This window comes from Bubalus kerabau, chromosome 16 (genome assembly GCF_029407905.1).
Source record: "Bubalus kerabau isolate K-KA32 ecotype Philippines breed swamp buffalo chromosome 16, PCC_UOA_SB_1v2, whole genome shotgun sequence".
In the NCBI taxonomy this organism is placed as follows: Eukaryota; Metazoa; Chordata; class Mammalia; order Artiodactyla; family Bovidae; genus Bubalus; species Bubalus kerabau.
Window position 1 is genome coordinate 52,996,496 of NC_073639.1, and position 14,966 is coordinate 53,011,461.

The window sequence follows — 14,966 nt, forward strand, 5'->3', positions numbered from 1 at the left end:
CGGCTAGCGCTCTGGCCGGGACAACTTTTCTCCAGCCTCCAAGGCGGCCGCGGGCCCGCCCCGCCCCCCGAGCCGCCCACTCGACCCCGCCCACCCCTGGGCCCCGCCCCTGGGCCCGCCCCTGGCCGGAGGCTGGTGAAAGATGCCGGGGAGAAAGTGGGAGCTGGCGCGCAGAAGAGGAGGTGAGGCGCGGAGGCTCAAGGGTTGCGCCCATGAGGTCTCCCCTCCTCCCCGCAGCCTCTCGCCTTCGTGGCCTGTGGCTCGAGTCCCGGAGAGTTCTGCGCAGGTACCCGCGACTCAAGATGGAGCCGAGCCCTTCCCCTCGCCCGCCTCCCGGGTCCTCACTCTTCACACCTCAACTTCGGGGCGGACCCTGATTCTTTGCCTTTTGAGCCGGGGACATCTGGAATCAAGTCCCCCACAGCTGATGCGGAGAGAGAGATTATTCAGTGAGAAAAAGCAACATGCAGAACAGATTCAAGAAGAACACGGTTTATACTCAGGCGTGTGCACATATATGCATATTTGTCTGGAGGGTTAAGCCAAAGACAGCCGCGGTGTCTCAGGACGGAGACTGGAAAGCCAGGGTGACAGAAAGGTTCATTTTCAACTGCATCTTTCTACGTTGTTGGATCTCGTCCCCCTCCCCTCTCCGCATGTGTTTTTATTAACTATTCGGGGGTGGGGGAGGGCGGGAATGCTCCCCTTCCCTGCCAGACTTGCTCCTGCAATAGTTTTTTCTCTGCAGATTCCAAGGACTCGCCACCCCAGTTCGTGCTCCAAATGTCTTCTCTGTGTCGTACCCAGTGCTGCCCTCCCTCCTCGCGTGAATCCCAGCTGCCTGCCTGCCTTCCATGGTTACTGATGCTCGGGCCTCATGGGCCGCCCGGGGATCTGAACAGTCCCCACTCAGGACCCCAACTCCCTCTCGTGTCCGTGATTGAAAGACAATATGTCCTGAACCCAGAAGCCTTGTCCTGGAGGCCCAGCCCTCCCCCAGCTGATACACTTCCCCCGGATCCCACAGCCTGCCTAGAGATCACTTGGTGTGCTGGGCTGACTCGTCCAACCTCTAAAAGAAAGCTCACTGAATCATGTGGACACCAGAGCCAGGAATGAATTTCAAAATAAAAGAAAAAAAATCTTTTATCAGATGTGAAGAAACCAAAGTAAAAGGTGTTAAACACATCAGTTTCTTTTGTCCCAAGTCAGTTAAAAGGAGTCAAGAACCAAGCATATGGAGAAATTGAGGGGTGGAGGCAGAGACTCCAAGGGCACTCCCCATCCCTGGAGCTTTTTTCCCAGCTGGATAGCCCTAAGGAGGAAAAGGGCTCACTGATCCACTCTGCTAACATGATGGGTAGAGAAGGCAGCTGGAAAAACTAGCCAGGCCAGAAAGAGCACTGCAAAACCTTAGTTCTGATAGACTTGGGTAGCAGTGACTTCATTTTTTAAGGGAACTATGCTATAATTGCCCAGTTCTTCAGTTCATTCAGCTAGAGTACACACAATCTTGGGAGGCAAAAAAAAAAAAAAAGTAGATTTGAGTTCCTAAAATGGAAGTCACATTTCCTTCTTATTTTTGTTTGTTAGCTTGAAAGTCACTGGAGAATGATTTTTTTTTTTTTCATTTAAATGTTTCTAGCCTCAGTGAGAAATACAACATAGCCCATGATTTCCTGACTGAGAGCTTAGAAAATCAGCTTCATCCTCTCTCCCTCCTGTCTGATAAGAGAACAAAAGAAAAAGCCCCCAGTTACTCTGGCCACTCCCCTGATCTTCTCCTTTGTAGATTTACCATGTGGTCCTCCCACCCTCCCCAGACACACATCCTTTCTTCCCTTTTTGGCACAAAATATCGCCCTGTATACTGCAAAGTCAAATTCCCTGGTCTGAGACTCCATGGTTCAAATACCAGAAAAGGGGAAACTGGACAAACCACAGGGAAATATAGGAGAACTCAAAATGAGAAAGGAAAGGAGGAGTCTTGGTAGGGTAAATCCACTCCCCAGTCCCCAAAGGCACGTGCTGTCCTCGGGTGCTCTGAGTCTTAGACGTGACTTGAGACCACAAAGTCTCCTAGCATCACCTGTAAGGGACTCGCTTCTTCCAGATTGGACCAAAGGAGACCCAGGTAATGAGTGCCTCTCTTCTGCAAATCTGTTTAGAATCCCATTCAATCTACCATGTGACCTTCTAAAAACCAAACAGACACACCCAAAACCAAACAAGAAAAGGGATGATGTGGTTGATTTATCTTTCTTTAGGAATCCCCACCCCCACCCCCGCCAAATAGAGGTGTGAACTTAGAGGTTCATGGGCAAAGAGTTTCCTGTATTTATTTTTTAAAGGCATGTATTTTTAACCCCCAAATAATTAATTCCTGAACTTAAATTACTTCCAGATGCTTTTCTGAACTTCATAACCAACATCAGAGGCCACTAATCTCCTCAAAGGCTCTTGCAAAACTCCCTGTGGGCTGTGGGCACATGGAGACAATTAACATGATTTATAGGAGAGACGAGATATTAGAAAGAGGAAACCCGCTGTTTCCACATGTGCCAGTGGTGCATAAGTCAAAAAGGCAAGTTCAGGTTTTGTTGTTGCGTTGTTCAGTCCTTAATTTCAAATTCGCATAAAATGAGGGGAAGAACTTGATAATTTAGCTCAGGAATTTCTTATAAGGTCTGCCTCCAGACAGGAGACCTATAGGTGTATATTACTAAGAACACAGAAAAGAAGGGCTATATGTTGGCCTCGTGAGGCAGCTATAGTCATCCTGCTGATGTAACAGCAAGTCCTGACTAGAGTGCTTGCTCTTAGGGATGAAAAATAAGGAAGGCAGCAGGCATTTGTTTAGCTCTCTGTGGTGGCACTTTTGTTATTATTTATAGACATCATTTCATTTAATGTTCACAATAACTCTGATGGGAGTACTATTGTCCTTTAACATTTCATTCATTCATTCAACAGATATCTGTCTACTGCTTACCATTTGTCATGCCCAAATATGGGGTAATAGCAGTGAACAAAACAGATAGAAGTTTCTAAACTCATGGATCTTGGATTCTAAGGCACAGACTCTCAAAAAATATGCAAATGAATCCATTCTGTAAGACAGTGATATGTGTTACTAATAAAACTAAAAGTAAGGGGAAAGTCTGATTTGGGGGTAAGGGCAGATGGAGTGGGTAAGCTGGTGGATTTCTGGGAGAGGAGCTTTTAAGGAAGAGAAAACCAAAAGTACAAAGGCCAGGAAGTAGAGGAAAGAATCTTTTTTTTTTTTTTTCCCCAGAAGAGGCACTCTAACCTCTTACAGAACAGAGTCTGTAGCGGGAAGCAGAGGAAGCCTGGAATCTAGTCAAAAGGAGGGCAGGAGTGATGGAGGCCTAGACTGGGGAGGTAGGTGGGAGTGATGAAGGGGAAGTATGGACCAGTTATGCTGTCGGATCAAGGTGGAGGCAGGAGCCTTGCTGATGGGTGGATGTGAGCTGTAGGGCAGTAGGAAGAGTCCAAGGTTTTGGCCCAAGCAAGTGGGCACCTAATGGTGCCTTTCAGGGAGGTAGGAAAGACTTGGGGGCAAGCGGTCCTGGAGCATATTGGGGCAGTTAACTGAGGCTCCAAGAGGCGGTTAAGTCACTTGCTAGAACATGGCAGTGGTGACGTTGAAAAGCAGCTCCCCTCCTGCCCCAGAGATGGCGAGGTCAGCTTGTAGCCACCAACTAGGAGTTAAAATTGGGTTTTATGTTGGTAAGACCCACAACCCTAGTATTGTTTCTCTTTTCTTTTCTTTTTTTTAAAGAGTTTTTGATGTGGACATTTTTTAAAGTCTTCATTGACTTTGTTACAATATTGCTTTTATATTTTCATTTTTGCCATGTGGGATTTTAGTGCTCTGACCAGGGATTGAACCCATATCCTCTACATTGGAAGGTGATGTCTTAACCACTGGACTGACAGGGAAGTCCCATCGCTCAGCAAATTCTAGGGTCTCTGCCTAGTTAAGGTGGGGCTGTGTAGGTAGGGGGTCTGTGGAAATAGCACGTCCTCCTCCCTCTCCACCCCTATTCCCAGCTGCACTGTGGATAAAGATTCCAACCTTGTGCCATTCAATAAGAATGTAACGATTAAGGGATATTTATTGGAAGGCCATGACCACCCACCCTTGATCAACTGTGTCCCTATTTGCTTATTTTCTATCTACAGCTTCCCCCATCCCTTTGTCAGCTCCATGGGGGGTGGGTGACAGCTGACCCGCTCACCCCTGTGTTCCCAACCCCTACCAGTATATGCACGAAAATAAGCACTTGTCCAGTGAATGACTTTTGTGAAGCTGTAGATGGCTCAGCAGGTAAAGAATCTGCCTGCAATGCAGGAGGCACAGGAGACATGGGTAGATAACTGGATTGAGAAGATTCCCTGGAGAAGGAAATGGCAGCCCACTCCAGTATTCTTGCCTGAAAAATCCCATGAACAGAGGAGCCTGGCGAGCTACAGTCCAAGGAGTCTCAAAGAGTCGGATGCAACTGAGAACGCAGATTTCCAGCCCCATTTTACTAACGAGGAAACTGAGATTCGCATATTTTACCTTCAGCTCACTTAACCAGTAATAGAAACACCGATGACAATGACAATGACAATATCATTCATTAGGTGCTTGTGAATTGACAAATAATCCTGTTGACAACCCTATAAGACATAGTCTTTTTTATCCCATTATACAGACTAGGAAACTGATGTGCAAGCGGTGAAGTGGCCTGTTCCAGGTCACCCAGCTGGGAAGCTGCAGAAATGGGGTTGGATCTATAATGGTTCATCCCACTGAGCTGTGTTCGTGTGTATGCTTTGGTCTGCCCGCTCCCCACCCGAGGCATATTGGTCACTGGCCAGACCAGTACCTTCGATCAGGTTTCACTTGCTAGATCTTTCTATTTTTGACAAACACTGAAAAATCATGCCTTTGGAATTTTCACTTAACCTTGCAGATAACTCCCCAGTGCCTTGGGCTACCCCTGTGTCTACCAGAACTCAGTGTTTATGGAGACAAATTTCCCCTGAAAGGAACATGGGCCCGGCTTCTCCAGGTAAGATGAGAGGTGCAGGTGACTTTCAGCCTGTGAGAACAACTTTTAGAACTGATGCTCAAATGCCCCCACACCTGACCCTGATCCAGTTTCCCTCCTGGTACCTGCCACATTCCCAGACTCTCATTGTCCTGGAAGAGACCTACAGAGTGGATTTTTGTTCCCATCACCTTTCCTCTCGGAGTTCAAGGTCAATACATAGTCCATTTAGGAAAAGATCTTGGCTAATCTAGCTTCAGATTAGGTTACAAATGGAAGTGGTCACGCTGACATTTCCTTAACTATTTGCTGCATCATTGTCATCATCTCTGACATTTATAGATCTTTTGCTTTGTGCCGAGCACTATCTTCAGTACTTTGGCTGGTGTTCACTCATTTAATCCTCACCATGACCTGGCTTCCCTGGTAGCTCCGATGGTAAAGAATCTGCCTACAATGCAGGAGACCTGGGTTCTATCCTCGAGTCAGGAAGATTCCCCTGGAGAAGGAAGTGGCAACCCACTCCAGTATTCTTGCTGGAGAATTCCATGTACAGAGAAACCGGGCAGGCTACAGTCCATGGGGTTGCAAGAGTCAGACATGACCAAGCGACCAACTCACATATCATCTTATGGCTTCCTTGTTGTTATTAACTCCATTTACAAACCAAGAAATTGACATACAGAGTTTAAGTAACACATCCAGTGTCATAGAGCTAGTAGTTGGCAAAGCTGGGATTCAAACCCAGCCATCCTAGACTCCCTGCTCTGAGTAATCAGTCCTCAGTCTTTGTTCTGCAGACTCATCACCTTGAGTTCTTGTTAATGTGTTGACTCCAATTCACTTGAAAGGGCATGGAGACCCACTCTTCTGCCTCTCTATCAAGACCCCAGACCATCTTGATGCTGCACCTCCATGAACCATCTTTTGTTAGCAATTCCTTAAATCCTTACCTTATTCCGCTCTCTATATCTTAATCCAGAGTTATATTATCCAAACTACGTGTATTTGAAGATGTCACCAAATTTCCAACTCTTCCCTGCTTCTCAACACAAAGCAATCCTAGACACATTCAGCACCTCACATCATTCCAAGAGCAGCTTGAGATTGGAGTTTGCCACGCAGTCAGTTAATACCAGTTATTAAGTACATGTCTGTCACTGAACCTGATATTCAGCATGGCAACTGGCTTGGGTCAAGGTGGTGGCAGCTCCATCACCTGAATGCCCTCAATGAGCAGAGTCCCTGGCAAAGTGGCAGTGGACACACACACGCACACGCACGCACACACACATGATGAACGAGAGATGGCAGCCTGACATTTGGGGGTTGTTTGTTACTGCCCCAGAACATAACCCATCCTCACCGAAACATCAGGCATTCACGTGCATTGCATGATTCATCCAATTCAGTTTTGCCCTTGCTCCTTGTGGAGTATCAGGTCTCATTGCAGGAATAATAGTCTCCGTATCTTGTCAATCATTAAATCAATAGCCAATTGATGAGCAATTATGATGAGTAAGCATTGAGTTTGGAGCCTGTCCTCAGAGAGCATAATAGAGGAGACTGAATATACCTCAGAAAACAGGCATACAGGATGTGTTGTAAGAGCCTGGTGAAGATCAGAGTGACTTCTTTACCTACCTACACTCCATCAACACTGACCTTAAAAGCTCTGCTTATTCTCCCTTCAGAGACTTTGCACCTGCTGTTTTCATTCCCTGAGTCTTTGTCCTTATCATTTCCTCTCCTTTCAAATGTCCTCCTTTAGTGAGGTTCCCCCCCTACCCGCCGCAATCACTTCCCCAGGACCCAGGACAGAGCCAGGACATACCCTGAACTCAAGAAATGATGTTGAATAATTTCTGATTGATACCTTGGAGGAAGTAGTGTTTGATCACAGGGATGGTGAAAGATTAACAGTGAAGATGGGAAAGAAAGAAAGAAAGACAGGATGGCAGAGTCTTTGTGGAAGGATGAACAAGACAGGAAGATAGTATGGCCCCCAAACAGGAAGAGCGATTGTTACTCCCGGGCAGTCCCCATAATAACCAGAGAGAAGAAACAGATGAATCTAGCTCCAGGGTCATTGACATTGACCTGTGGCGGCTTCAGCCATGATACTGGTGTCACCCTCTTCACCTCTAAGGCTTTTTGGTTTTGTTTTCTCCATCTGATAGTCATGACTCATCAGGACCTAAACTTTGCATTTTTCCATAGGAAGTAATTCAATTCAAACTCAGGCACGACTTCGGGATGCAACATAGCACTTATATGGTGTTATTTATTAATCTGCGTTTTAGAGCCTCTCCTGGCCGCCTGCGATCAGCAGCTCAAGCTATGGCATGGCTTATGATTCATTACAGATCCAGCCAGTTTCTGGGAAGGAGAGATACTCATAACTTTTACATAGGACTCACTGTGTTCTACCACCTTTCTCAGGTTGAGACCATCCAGGTAACTAAAGGAACTTTGTATCCAATAGCTAGACCCACTACAATGTTCTGGACTCCCCTTAAAACTCTCTGATGGCCTTTTACAAAGATTGAGCCTCAAATGGAAAACTGCCAAAATTGTGTTGTTTCCAATACTTGGAACCTTGGAACACCAATGCCCTTAATTTATGTTTGAAACAGCTCTGCTCCCTAACCCACCGGCAGGCAGCCTCCAAATGGTTATAGAGTCAACAGTGCCCCCTGGTGGCGGCAGCTGGTATATTCTGATGGCAGAGAGAAAAAGAAAAGCTCAGATTGCTGGGCCTCAGCTAAAGGGGCAGGCAGACGCACATGCTAACATGCCATTCAGTTCAGCAACATTTCACACTAATGAGTGTCTTTCCTCTCAAGAGGCAATATTGGTCATTATAGGCCCCTTTGCCCTATAATGCCCCTTTGCCCTGATTTGTGAGCACAAGTTCAGATATGTCCAGGGGGTGGCCCATCTCCTATAGGATTTCAGTCAATAGCGTTTCCCATTTGAACCAGTTGCCTTAATGGAGCCCAGGAGACTGACATTGGATCCCTATGGAGGATTGGAGAGATTAAAGCTCAGGATGGTTGGAGTTAGGAACAAGGCTGGTGAGAAGATAATACATGTATACAGAAATCCTAAATTTGGGGCATTATAGTTACTGATGGAACCCAAATGCCACTATTCATTGAGGTCCAGTCAGGGAAGCAGATCCACTACGAATAGGGAATTTATTTTAGAAATGAGGCCTTCTATCATTTGTGAGAGAAGCTGGAGATATAACCGTCCAGAAGGGGGAGTTGGAGCACAAGTAAAAACCACCGACCAGCTTTCCCGGAAGCACTAAATTTACTAGACACATGATTCAGAACAGGCTGTGCTTTCAGCTCCTTCAAGGTGTACTTACTGGAACTTGCAGAAGAATCTGGAGAGGCAGGTGTGCCCACACCCCAGGGTAGGATGTTCAGAGATTATGTGAAGGAGTTCAGCTTCTTACATGGCCAACTAAACACCTATGGGATAGATCTTCACTTAGGTAACAATGGTATTCTGCATAAAATACAAAACAAAAAGAGAAGCATAAATGCATGAACAAAACCATTTCCCTGAAGATGCTAAAGTATGAACGAGGCAGGCAGATTCCAGAAGGAGGTTGAGATTCGGAAGGAGGAAAAGGTGTGGAAGATGTTTCCTGTTTTTGCGGCTTTTCCCCTAAGAAGAGGTCACAGTTGCTGCTACTTATGGCAGCTCTTACTCCTGTTGATACCCACTCTTTCTGGGCTGAAGGACTGGAGGCCAGAGTTTGGAACCTTCACAGAGGAAAGTAGAAGGGGAAATCCAAAAATAGGAGAGTCAGAAAGGAAGATCCCCAAATTCCATGTATAAACAGCCCATGTGGTTGAGGGATCCATGAGCACATGGAGAATAAAATAACTGTACTGACTTGAGCTGCAGACCAAGACACTTTTTTTTTTTAATCCAACCAAAATAAAATTGTTAAGGCTTTTCTGAGGAATATAACAGAACCCAGAGTCCACACAGCATAACATTTACAATGTATGGAGAAGCATCCAAAATAATTTGAAGTTCAAAAGCCAGGAAAGTGTGAAAGCAGAGCCTACAACCCCTCCTTTGGCCATTTCAGCGACTTTCTTGGTGCTCATTTCTGCATTAGGTAACTGCTTAAAATACCTGCAGTGGTTTCTTTCTCTCTTTTTAAAAAAGATTTATTTTATTTTTGGCTGTGGCGAGTCTTAGTTGCACCTGGGCTTTCTCTAGTTGCAGTGAAAGGGGACAAGCAGGGGCTGTCCGTCGTGGTGCACGGGCTTCTCGCTGCGGTGGCTTCTCTTTTGTGGAGCACAGGCTCTAGAAGCTCGGGCTTCAGAAGTTGCGGCTCGTAGGCCTAGAGGTTGTAGCTCGAGAGCGCAGGCCCAGTGGTTGTAGCCCGCAGACTTCATTTCTCCACGGTTTGTGGGATCTTCCTGGAGCAGGGATCCAACCCATGTACCCTGCGGTGGCAAGAGAATTCTTATCCACTGGACCACCAAGGAGACCCTGCCATGGTTTCTGTTTCCTGCCCTGCTTCTTGGCCGAAACAAGCAGTAGGAGTCGTGGAGACATAGCGCAAGGGGAAACCAGTAAGTATCTTGCATTCCTGCAACCAAGAGAGAGTGATCATAGGATCAAGAGGAAAAACTAAGAGGTAAATATGTTCAGACAGAGGGATAATACGTGTATTTTCAAATGCTCATGGAGAAAAATGAACTTTAATTAAAGTCCTGCTTTTCCCACCTCTTTGTTGTATACTAAATCTTCCTTTTTCTTTTTCTTACCCCTCCTTCTCATCTTGACCAAAAGTGAATATCAGGCATTTTCTTAGGAGATCCATATTTCATAATCAGCAAGTTAAGGGGGGAAATCCCTGCTTTTATGGAACTCTTAACCTCTCAGCCTCATTTTAAAACATTACTAAACTTTGGGATAATTATACTCACCTTTCAGGTTGTTCTGGTTAATCACAACTCTTTCAGATGCCCTTAAACCGAAGGAAAAATGTATTTGCTCCCACGAATGGGAAGTTCAGGGATGCAAGAGGCTTCAGGTATGGCTGAATCAAGTCAGTGAAAGAATCCTGTGCCTGATGTATCTCTTTTTCTTTCTCTATCGACTTTGTTTCTTTTAAAGTATTAGCTTCATTTTCTCCTACAAATTAGTTTCCCAGAGCTTCAATTTGCTCATCTGTAACATGGAATATCGATACTGCTGTCTTCAGAGAGTGGTGCTCAGATTTCATATGTTGTGTGATTCAAGAAGTACAGTGACCAGCACATAGTAAGGGGTCAAAAATCATAGTTTCTATCATTATTATAATTATATTCCAATATGGGTATGGGTGTTAAGGCAAAACACATGTCTGTTGCATCAATAATAAATATTCACTGGGCCCTTCTAGGCAATCCAGTGGACCTTAGAAGCTGCTAAGAAGGGACTTCCCTCATGATCCAGTGGCTAAGACTGAGCTCCCACTGGAGGGGGCCTGAGTTAGCTACCTCAGTGGGGAACTAGATCCCACATGATACAACTAAGAATTTTCACGCCACAACTAAAGATCCCACATGCTGCAATGAAGATCAAAGATCTCGCGTTAAAAGACCGGGTAGAGCCAAATAAACAAATAAAAATAAAATATTTTAAAAATAGCCTTCCTCTTTTAAAAAAGAAGGATCTTAAAAAAAAAAAAGAAGCTGCTAGGAATACAATGGGAGAGGACAGAGTATTAATTTAATCTTGAGCATGAGAATGTCACTGGTATGAATGTCCCAGAGAAGTTAGGGGTGACTAATATCAACTGTTCCCATGACGCCTGAATGGGGAACCGAGAGATGCTCCAGGGAATCTGCCTGTGGGCACAGAAACTGGTCTGAAAGACAATCAGCACTAAAATTGGCAGAAAGAAATGAGATTGCCAAAGAGCTTCGCTGGGGGCTGGGGGAGGGGAGGCTGACGATGGAGCCAGAGGCTCCAAGGAGCGCAGAGGCTCCTTGGCTTATCCCTGCCCCATCAGAATGGTGCCCTCTGTGCCCTTGAGCCATGGGGCTCAAAATAATGGGACCACAGAGCTGGAGCATACCTGCCTTTGTGAAGGGGAAGCCTGGCTCTGGAGTAATTTGCTATCATAGGGTGCCTCTTCTGCAGCAAATGGAACCCGCCTCCTCTGAAGATTGGACCTCCCTCCTGCCCTCAGCAACCTGGGCCTCTCCTTTCAGCCCTCTCTCCTTGCTTGCCTTCTCTTCCTAATACTCCTAAACAAAAATAAGAAGAACTAGTGTGTGTTAGCACTTACAATATGCCAGGTTCTGGTTTAAGCAACTTTTCCTGGATGAATCCATTGGGTCTTCCTGAGTCACCTGACTCTTCATGCAGTACTCCCCCTAGAGTCCCTTTAAGCTTCAGAAGGAGGCTAATTCTTTACTGAACAGGAGGGAAGATCTATATTAGTCTCCCCATTTTGCAGATGAGTAAACTGATGCACAGTGAGATGAACCATGAGTTAGTTGCTGAGTAGGGGATTAACTCCAGATCATCTAAGTTCTGATTTGGCACTCTTTCCAATGCACCTGAGGTCTACCCATTCTTTCAGATTCCATGGAACAAAGGCATGTGGTGCCAGCTGGGCATTTTTTTTTTTTTTTAATTTTTTGCTGCAAGAACAGAAACCTAACCTAAACTATTTGGAACTGTATGGGTTCTTACCACTGAATATTCAAGAGGTTGGCTACCCCCCAGCCTGGCTGGATCCTGGGGCTCAAACAAAGATACAAAGAGGTAGACTTTCCTTTCACCTCCGTTCACCTTTCTTGTCTTCTCAGTTGGCTTTACTCTCTAGTGGGGTGGCCCTAGATGATGGGCCATGAGGATTCCAGATATGCATCCTACCAGCTTACCTGTCTCAGGAGACAAAACTCTGTTGCCCAGCAACTGGATCACAAGTCTCCTCTTCCGACATCTGAGATTCCCATTGAAGTAATCGACAGTAGATGACGAATTAGAATTATCTAAGTGGGGTTCCAGTTTGCTCCACAAATCAAATGCTATTGAACGTGATAAACTTATGGATTTCACACCTTGCAATGAAATGGTTTATTTAGGCCTTACTGCAGAGAAGGGAATAGCCAGTGGCGGCTACAGATTAATGGAACTTCTTAACATTATGTGAAGGAAGAGAAACTGGGAGTTTTCAAGAAAAGAAAATGCCAATTTCACTGCTTGCACCAGCCAGAGGCAGCCTGAAGGAGACGAAAGCAGGGGAGTGAGGGCCACCCCAAACACTTGGGTTCTGTCTCTCCCATCACCTTCTTCCCTGGGCTCACAGGGTCCCAGGATCAGCCCCACCTTGCTGAAGATTCACCCCGGGGAAATATCCACTCCCTGAGAATTTCATTAGGAGTAAAAGAGAAACAGCGTCTTCTTGCTCCTGAAATTGTTCAGGTAGATTACAAATGTGCATGTGCGGTAACTCACAGGGCAAGTGCATTCACTCGGATCAGATCCTCCAGCCACCCCCAGCCCACACTGGGCACCCCCTCTTCCCCGAGACTTTCCATTGCTTGCAGGCATGCAGGTGTCATAGCAAAGGGCACAGAGCAAAAGACAGTGCTCCCGAAGACATGGGCATGTTGTGAAGACTTTTCTTTTCTTTTTTTTTTTCTTACAGCTCTAAGTGTTTGCTTGTTATTAGCAGCAGCAGCAGCATAAGCCATTCAGCCTTTGTATGGGTAACAGTGTATTGTCTTTAAAGGGTGGGGCCTTTCCAGACCTCACATCCTCTTGCAAAGGATCTCCTTCAACCCTCTCCAGAAGAGAAGAGCAAACACAGGAAGAAGCACCTGGTGCAGAGCCCCAGTTCCTATTTCATGGATGTGAAATGCCCAGGATGCTATTCAGTCACCACCATCTTTAGCCACGCAGAAACAGTAGTTTTGTGTGTTGGCTGCTGTGCTGTTCTCCGCCGGTCTACAGGAGGAAAAGCAAAGCTTACAGAAGCATGTTCCTTCAGACAAAGCAGCACTAAAAGTACCCTGTATCAAGATGAATAGGAAACCATCCCAATAAACACATGTTGGATTTTTAAAAAGGGTGGGAAATGTGCTGGCCTTTGGAAAGATGCATTATTTCTTCTCTCAGATGCAGATAGGTCCTTCTAGGTTTCTCAATGTGCTTGTTTTATATATTTTATTTGAGTTTGGCTTGAAGACACTCTGTGTTGGCGTTTTTCCTCTAAAAGCCATCTTTATCCAATCCTGGGATCTCTTGTCACTAATAGGTGTTCTGTGAGAAGCCTTTAGGGTGGGTGGAGGTTAGGGTTCTGTCTCCTGATTCAAGCGATCCATTCCAAACCCTTCATCATTCCCTTCCTACCTGATGCATCAAAATTCTGTTGCTCTTTTGCATGACGATCCCAGATGACTCTTCTTTCTATGAGCAGGGCCGTGAGTGTAGGTAACATCTTGAATGTATCACCACGACAGGGTCAACCTGAAGACGAAGCTGGCATCTGGGATGGCAGAGCCAAAAGAGGACACGAACATGTCGCTTTAAAGTAGCCAGCCCAGGTGCCCTTTTATTAATGGGGTAATAAATTGCAGCATCCGACAAGCCAGGTCAGAGGAACTTCCTGAGGCTGGAGCGGTCTGTATGTTGTGCCGGAAAGGACGCGCAGGACCTTTACACCTGCCGGAACGTCTCTGCCTTGCTGCCCGCAGGCGGTGACTTTGAACACGTCACCTGACCTCTTTAGCTTGCCTCTCAGAGTGAGAATATCACCAGAGACAGTCTCACGGACATCATGATCCCTGATGCTTAATTTCCTTTGGTTTAATTTATTTGGGCCTCGGGAATTAAGGAACTACGTGTTCCCAGCAGCCATGCTGTTTTATGGCCATTGCCTGGAGGGAGCAGAGGGAAGGAAGGAACAGCTGGTGGGTATGTGCTGGGCCCTTTTAACAAAGCATCTCATGAAATCCAGCTCAGCAGTCCCACCGATGCTATGCTAGTACTCTTTGCATTTTATAGTTGACACTACCAAGGCCCAGAGAGGTTGAGTCACTTGCTCAGGGTCACACAGCTGGACAGTGACAGAGGTGGACTTTGAGTCCTGGTTTCTCCAAATCCCAATGCCCTTGATTTTGCTATTTCTCTCTCTCAGGGAGAGGAAGAAGAATCACCCTCTCTAAGACCTTCATGGAAATAAGTTTTGTTGTTTTTTGGGGGGGCGGGGTATTTTTACTTTAATTGAAGTATAGTTGATTTACAATGCTGTGTTAACTTTTACTGTACAGTAAAGTGATTCAGTCATACATACATATCCCTTTACCCATTCTTTTCCATTATGGATTATCATGGGATCTTGAATATAGCTCCCTGTGCTATACAATAGGACCTTGTTGTTTATCTATTCTATATTTAATTGTTTGAATCTGCTAATCTCAAACTCCATGGAAGGAAGTTTTACATACCAGACTTTCAGATTTCACTAGAGTTGTATATTTTGGGGGCTTCCCAGGTGGCTTTAGTGGTAAAGAACCAGGCTGCCAGTGCAGGAGATATAAGAAACTTGGGTTCAATCCCTGGGTTTGGAAGATCTCTTGGAGAAGGGAATGGCAACCCACTCCAGCCTTCTTGCCTGGAGAATCCCATGGACAGAAGAGCCTGGTGGGCTACAGTCCGTGAGATCACAAAGAATCGAACACGACTGAAGCAACTTAGCGTGTATATTTTTCCACATCTAGAACCACTGTAAAACCAAGATGGTCAGGTTGAACAGAGAATTAAACCAGTAGAGGCTTCAACATCTGGCCAGTCTTATGGCCATGTCCAGTTTTTCTTCTGCAGCAGGGTGAGCCCAAAGTTGGCCTTTCTTCTAGCAACCTTTCT

The 14,966-nt window shown here is 45.8% G+C and overlaps 1 protein-coding gene across 1 annotated transcript; it reads left to right on the plus strand.

Moving 5' to 3' along the window:
* The first annotated feature begins 3,650 nt into the window (after positions 1-3,650).
* On the plus strand, positions 3,651-13,821 carry LOC129629742 (40S ribosomal protein S27-like). Its single transcript, XM_055549949.1, has 3 exons — positions 3,651-3,703; positions 12,832-13,106; positions 13,679-13,821. Exons 1-3 carry the CDS (start codon positions 3,651-3,653, stop codon positions 13,819-13,821), a joined length of 471 nt encoding a protein of 156 aa, XP_055405924.1.
* The last annotated feature ends 1,145 nt before the right edge of the window (positions 13,822-14,966 follow it).

Excerpts from the sequence above, each read along its gene's own strand:
- LOC129629742 (XM_055549949.1), top strand. The coding sequence starts at position 3,651 with ATGGCAGTGGTGACGTTGAAAAGCAGCTCCCCTCCTGCCCCAGAGATG. Across the intron at positions 3,704-12,831 it reads CCTGCCCCAGAGATGGCGAG|GGTGGGGCCTTTCCAGACCT; the intron begins GTCAGCTTGTAG and ends TTGTCTTTAAAG. Across the intron at positions 13,107-13,678 it reads CAGACAAAGCAGCACTAAAA|CATCCGACAAGCCAGGTCAG; the intron begins GTACCCTGTATC and ends AATAAATTGCAG.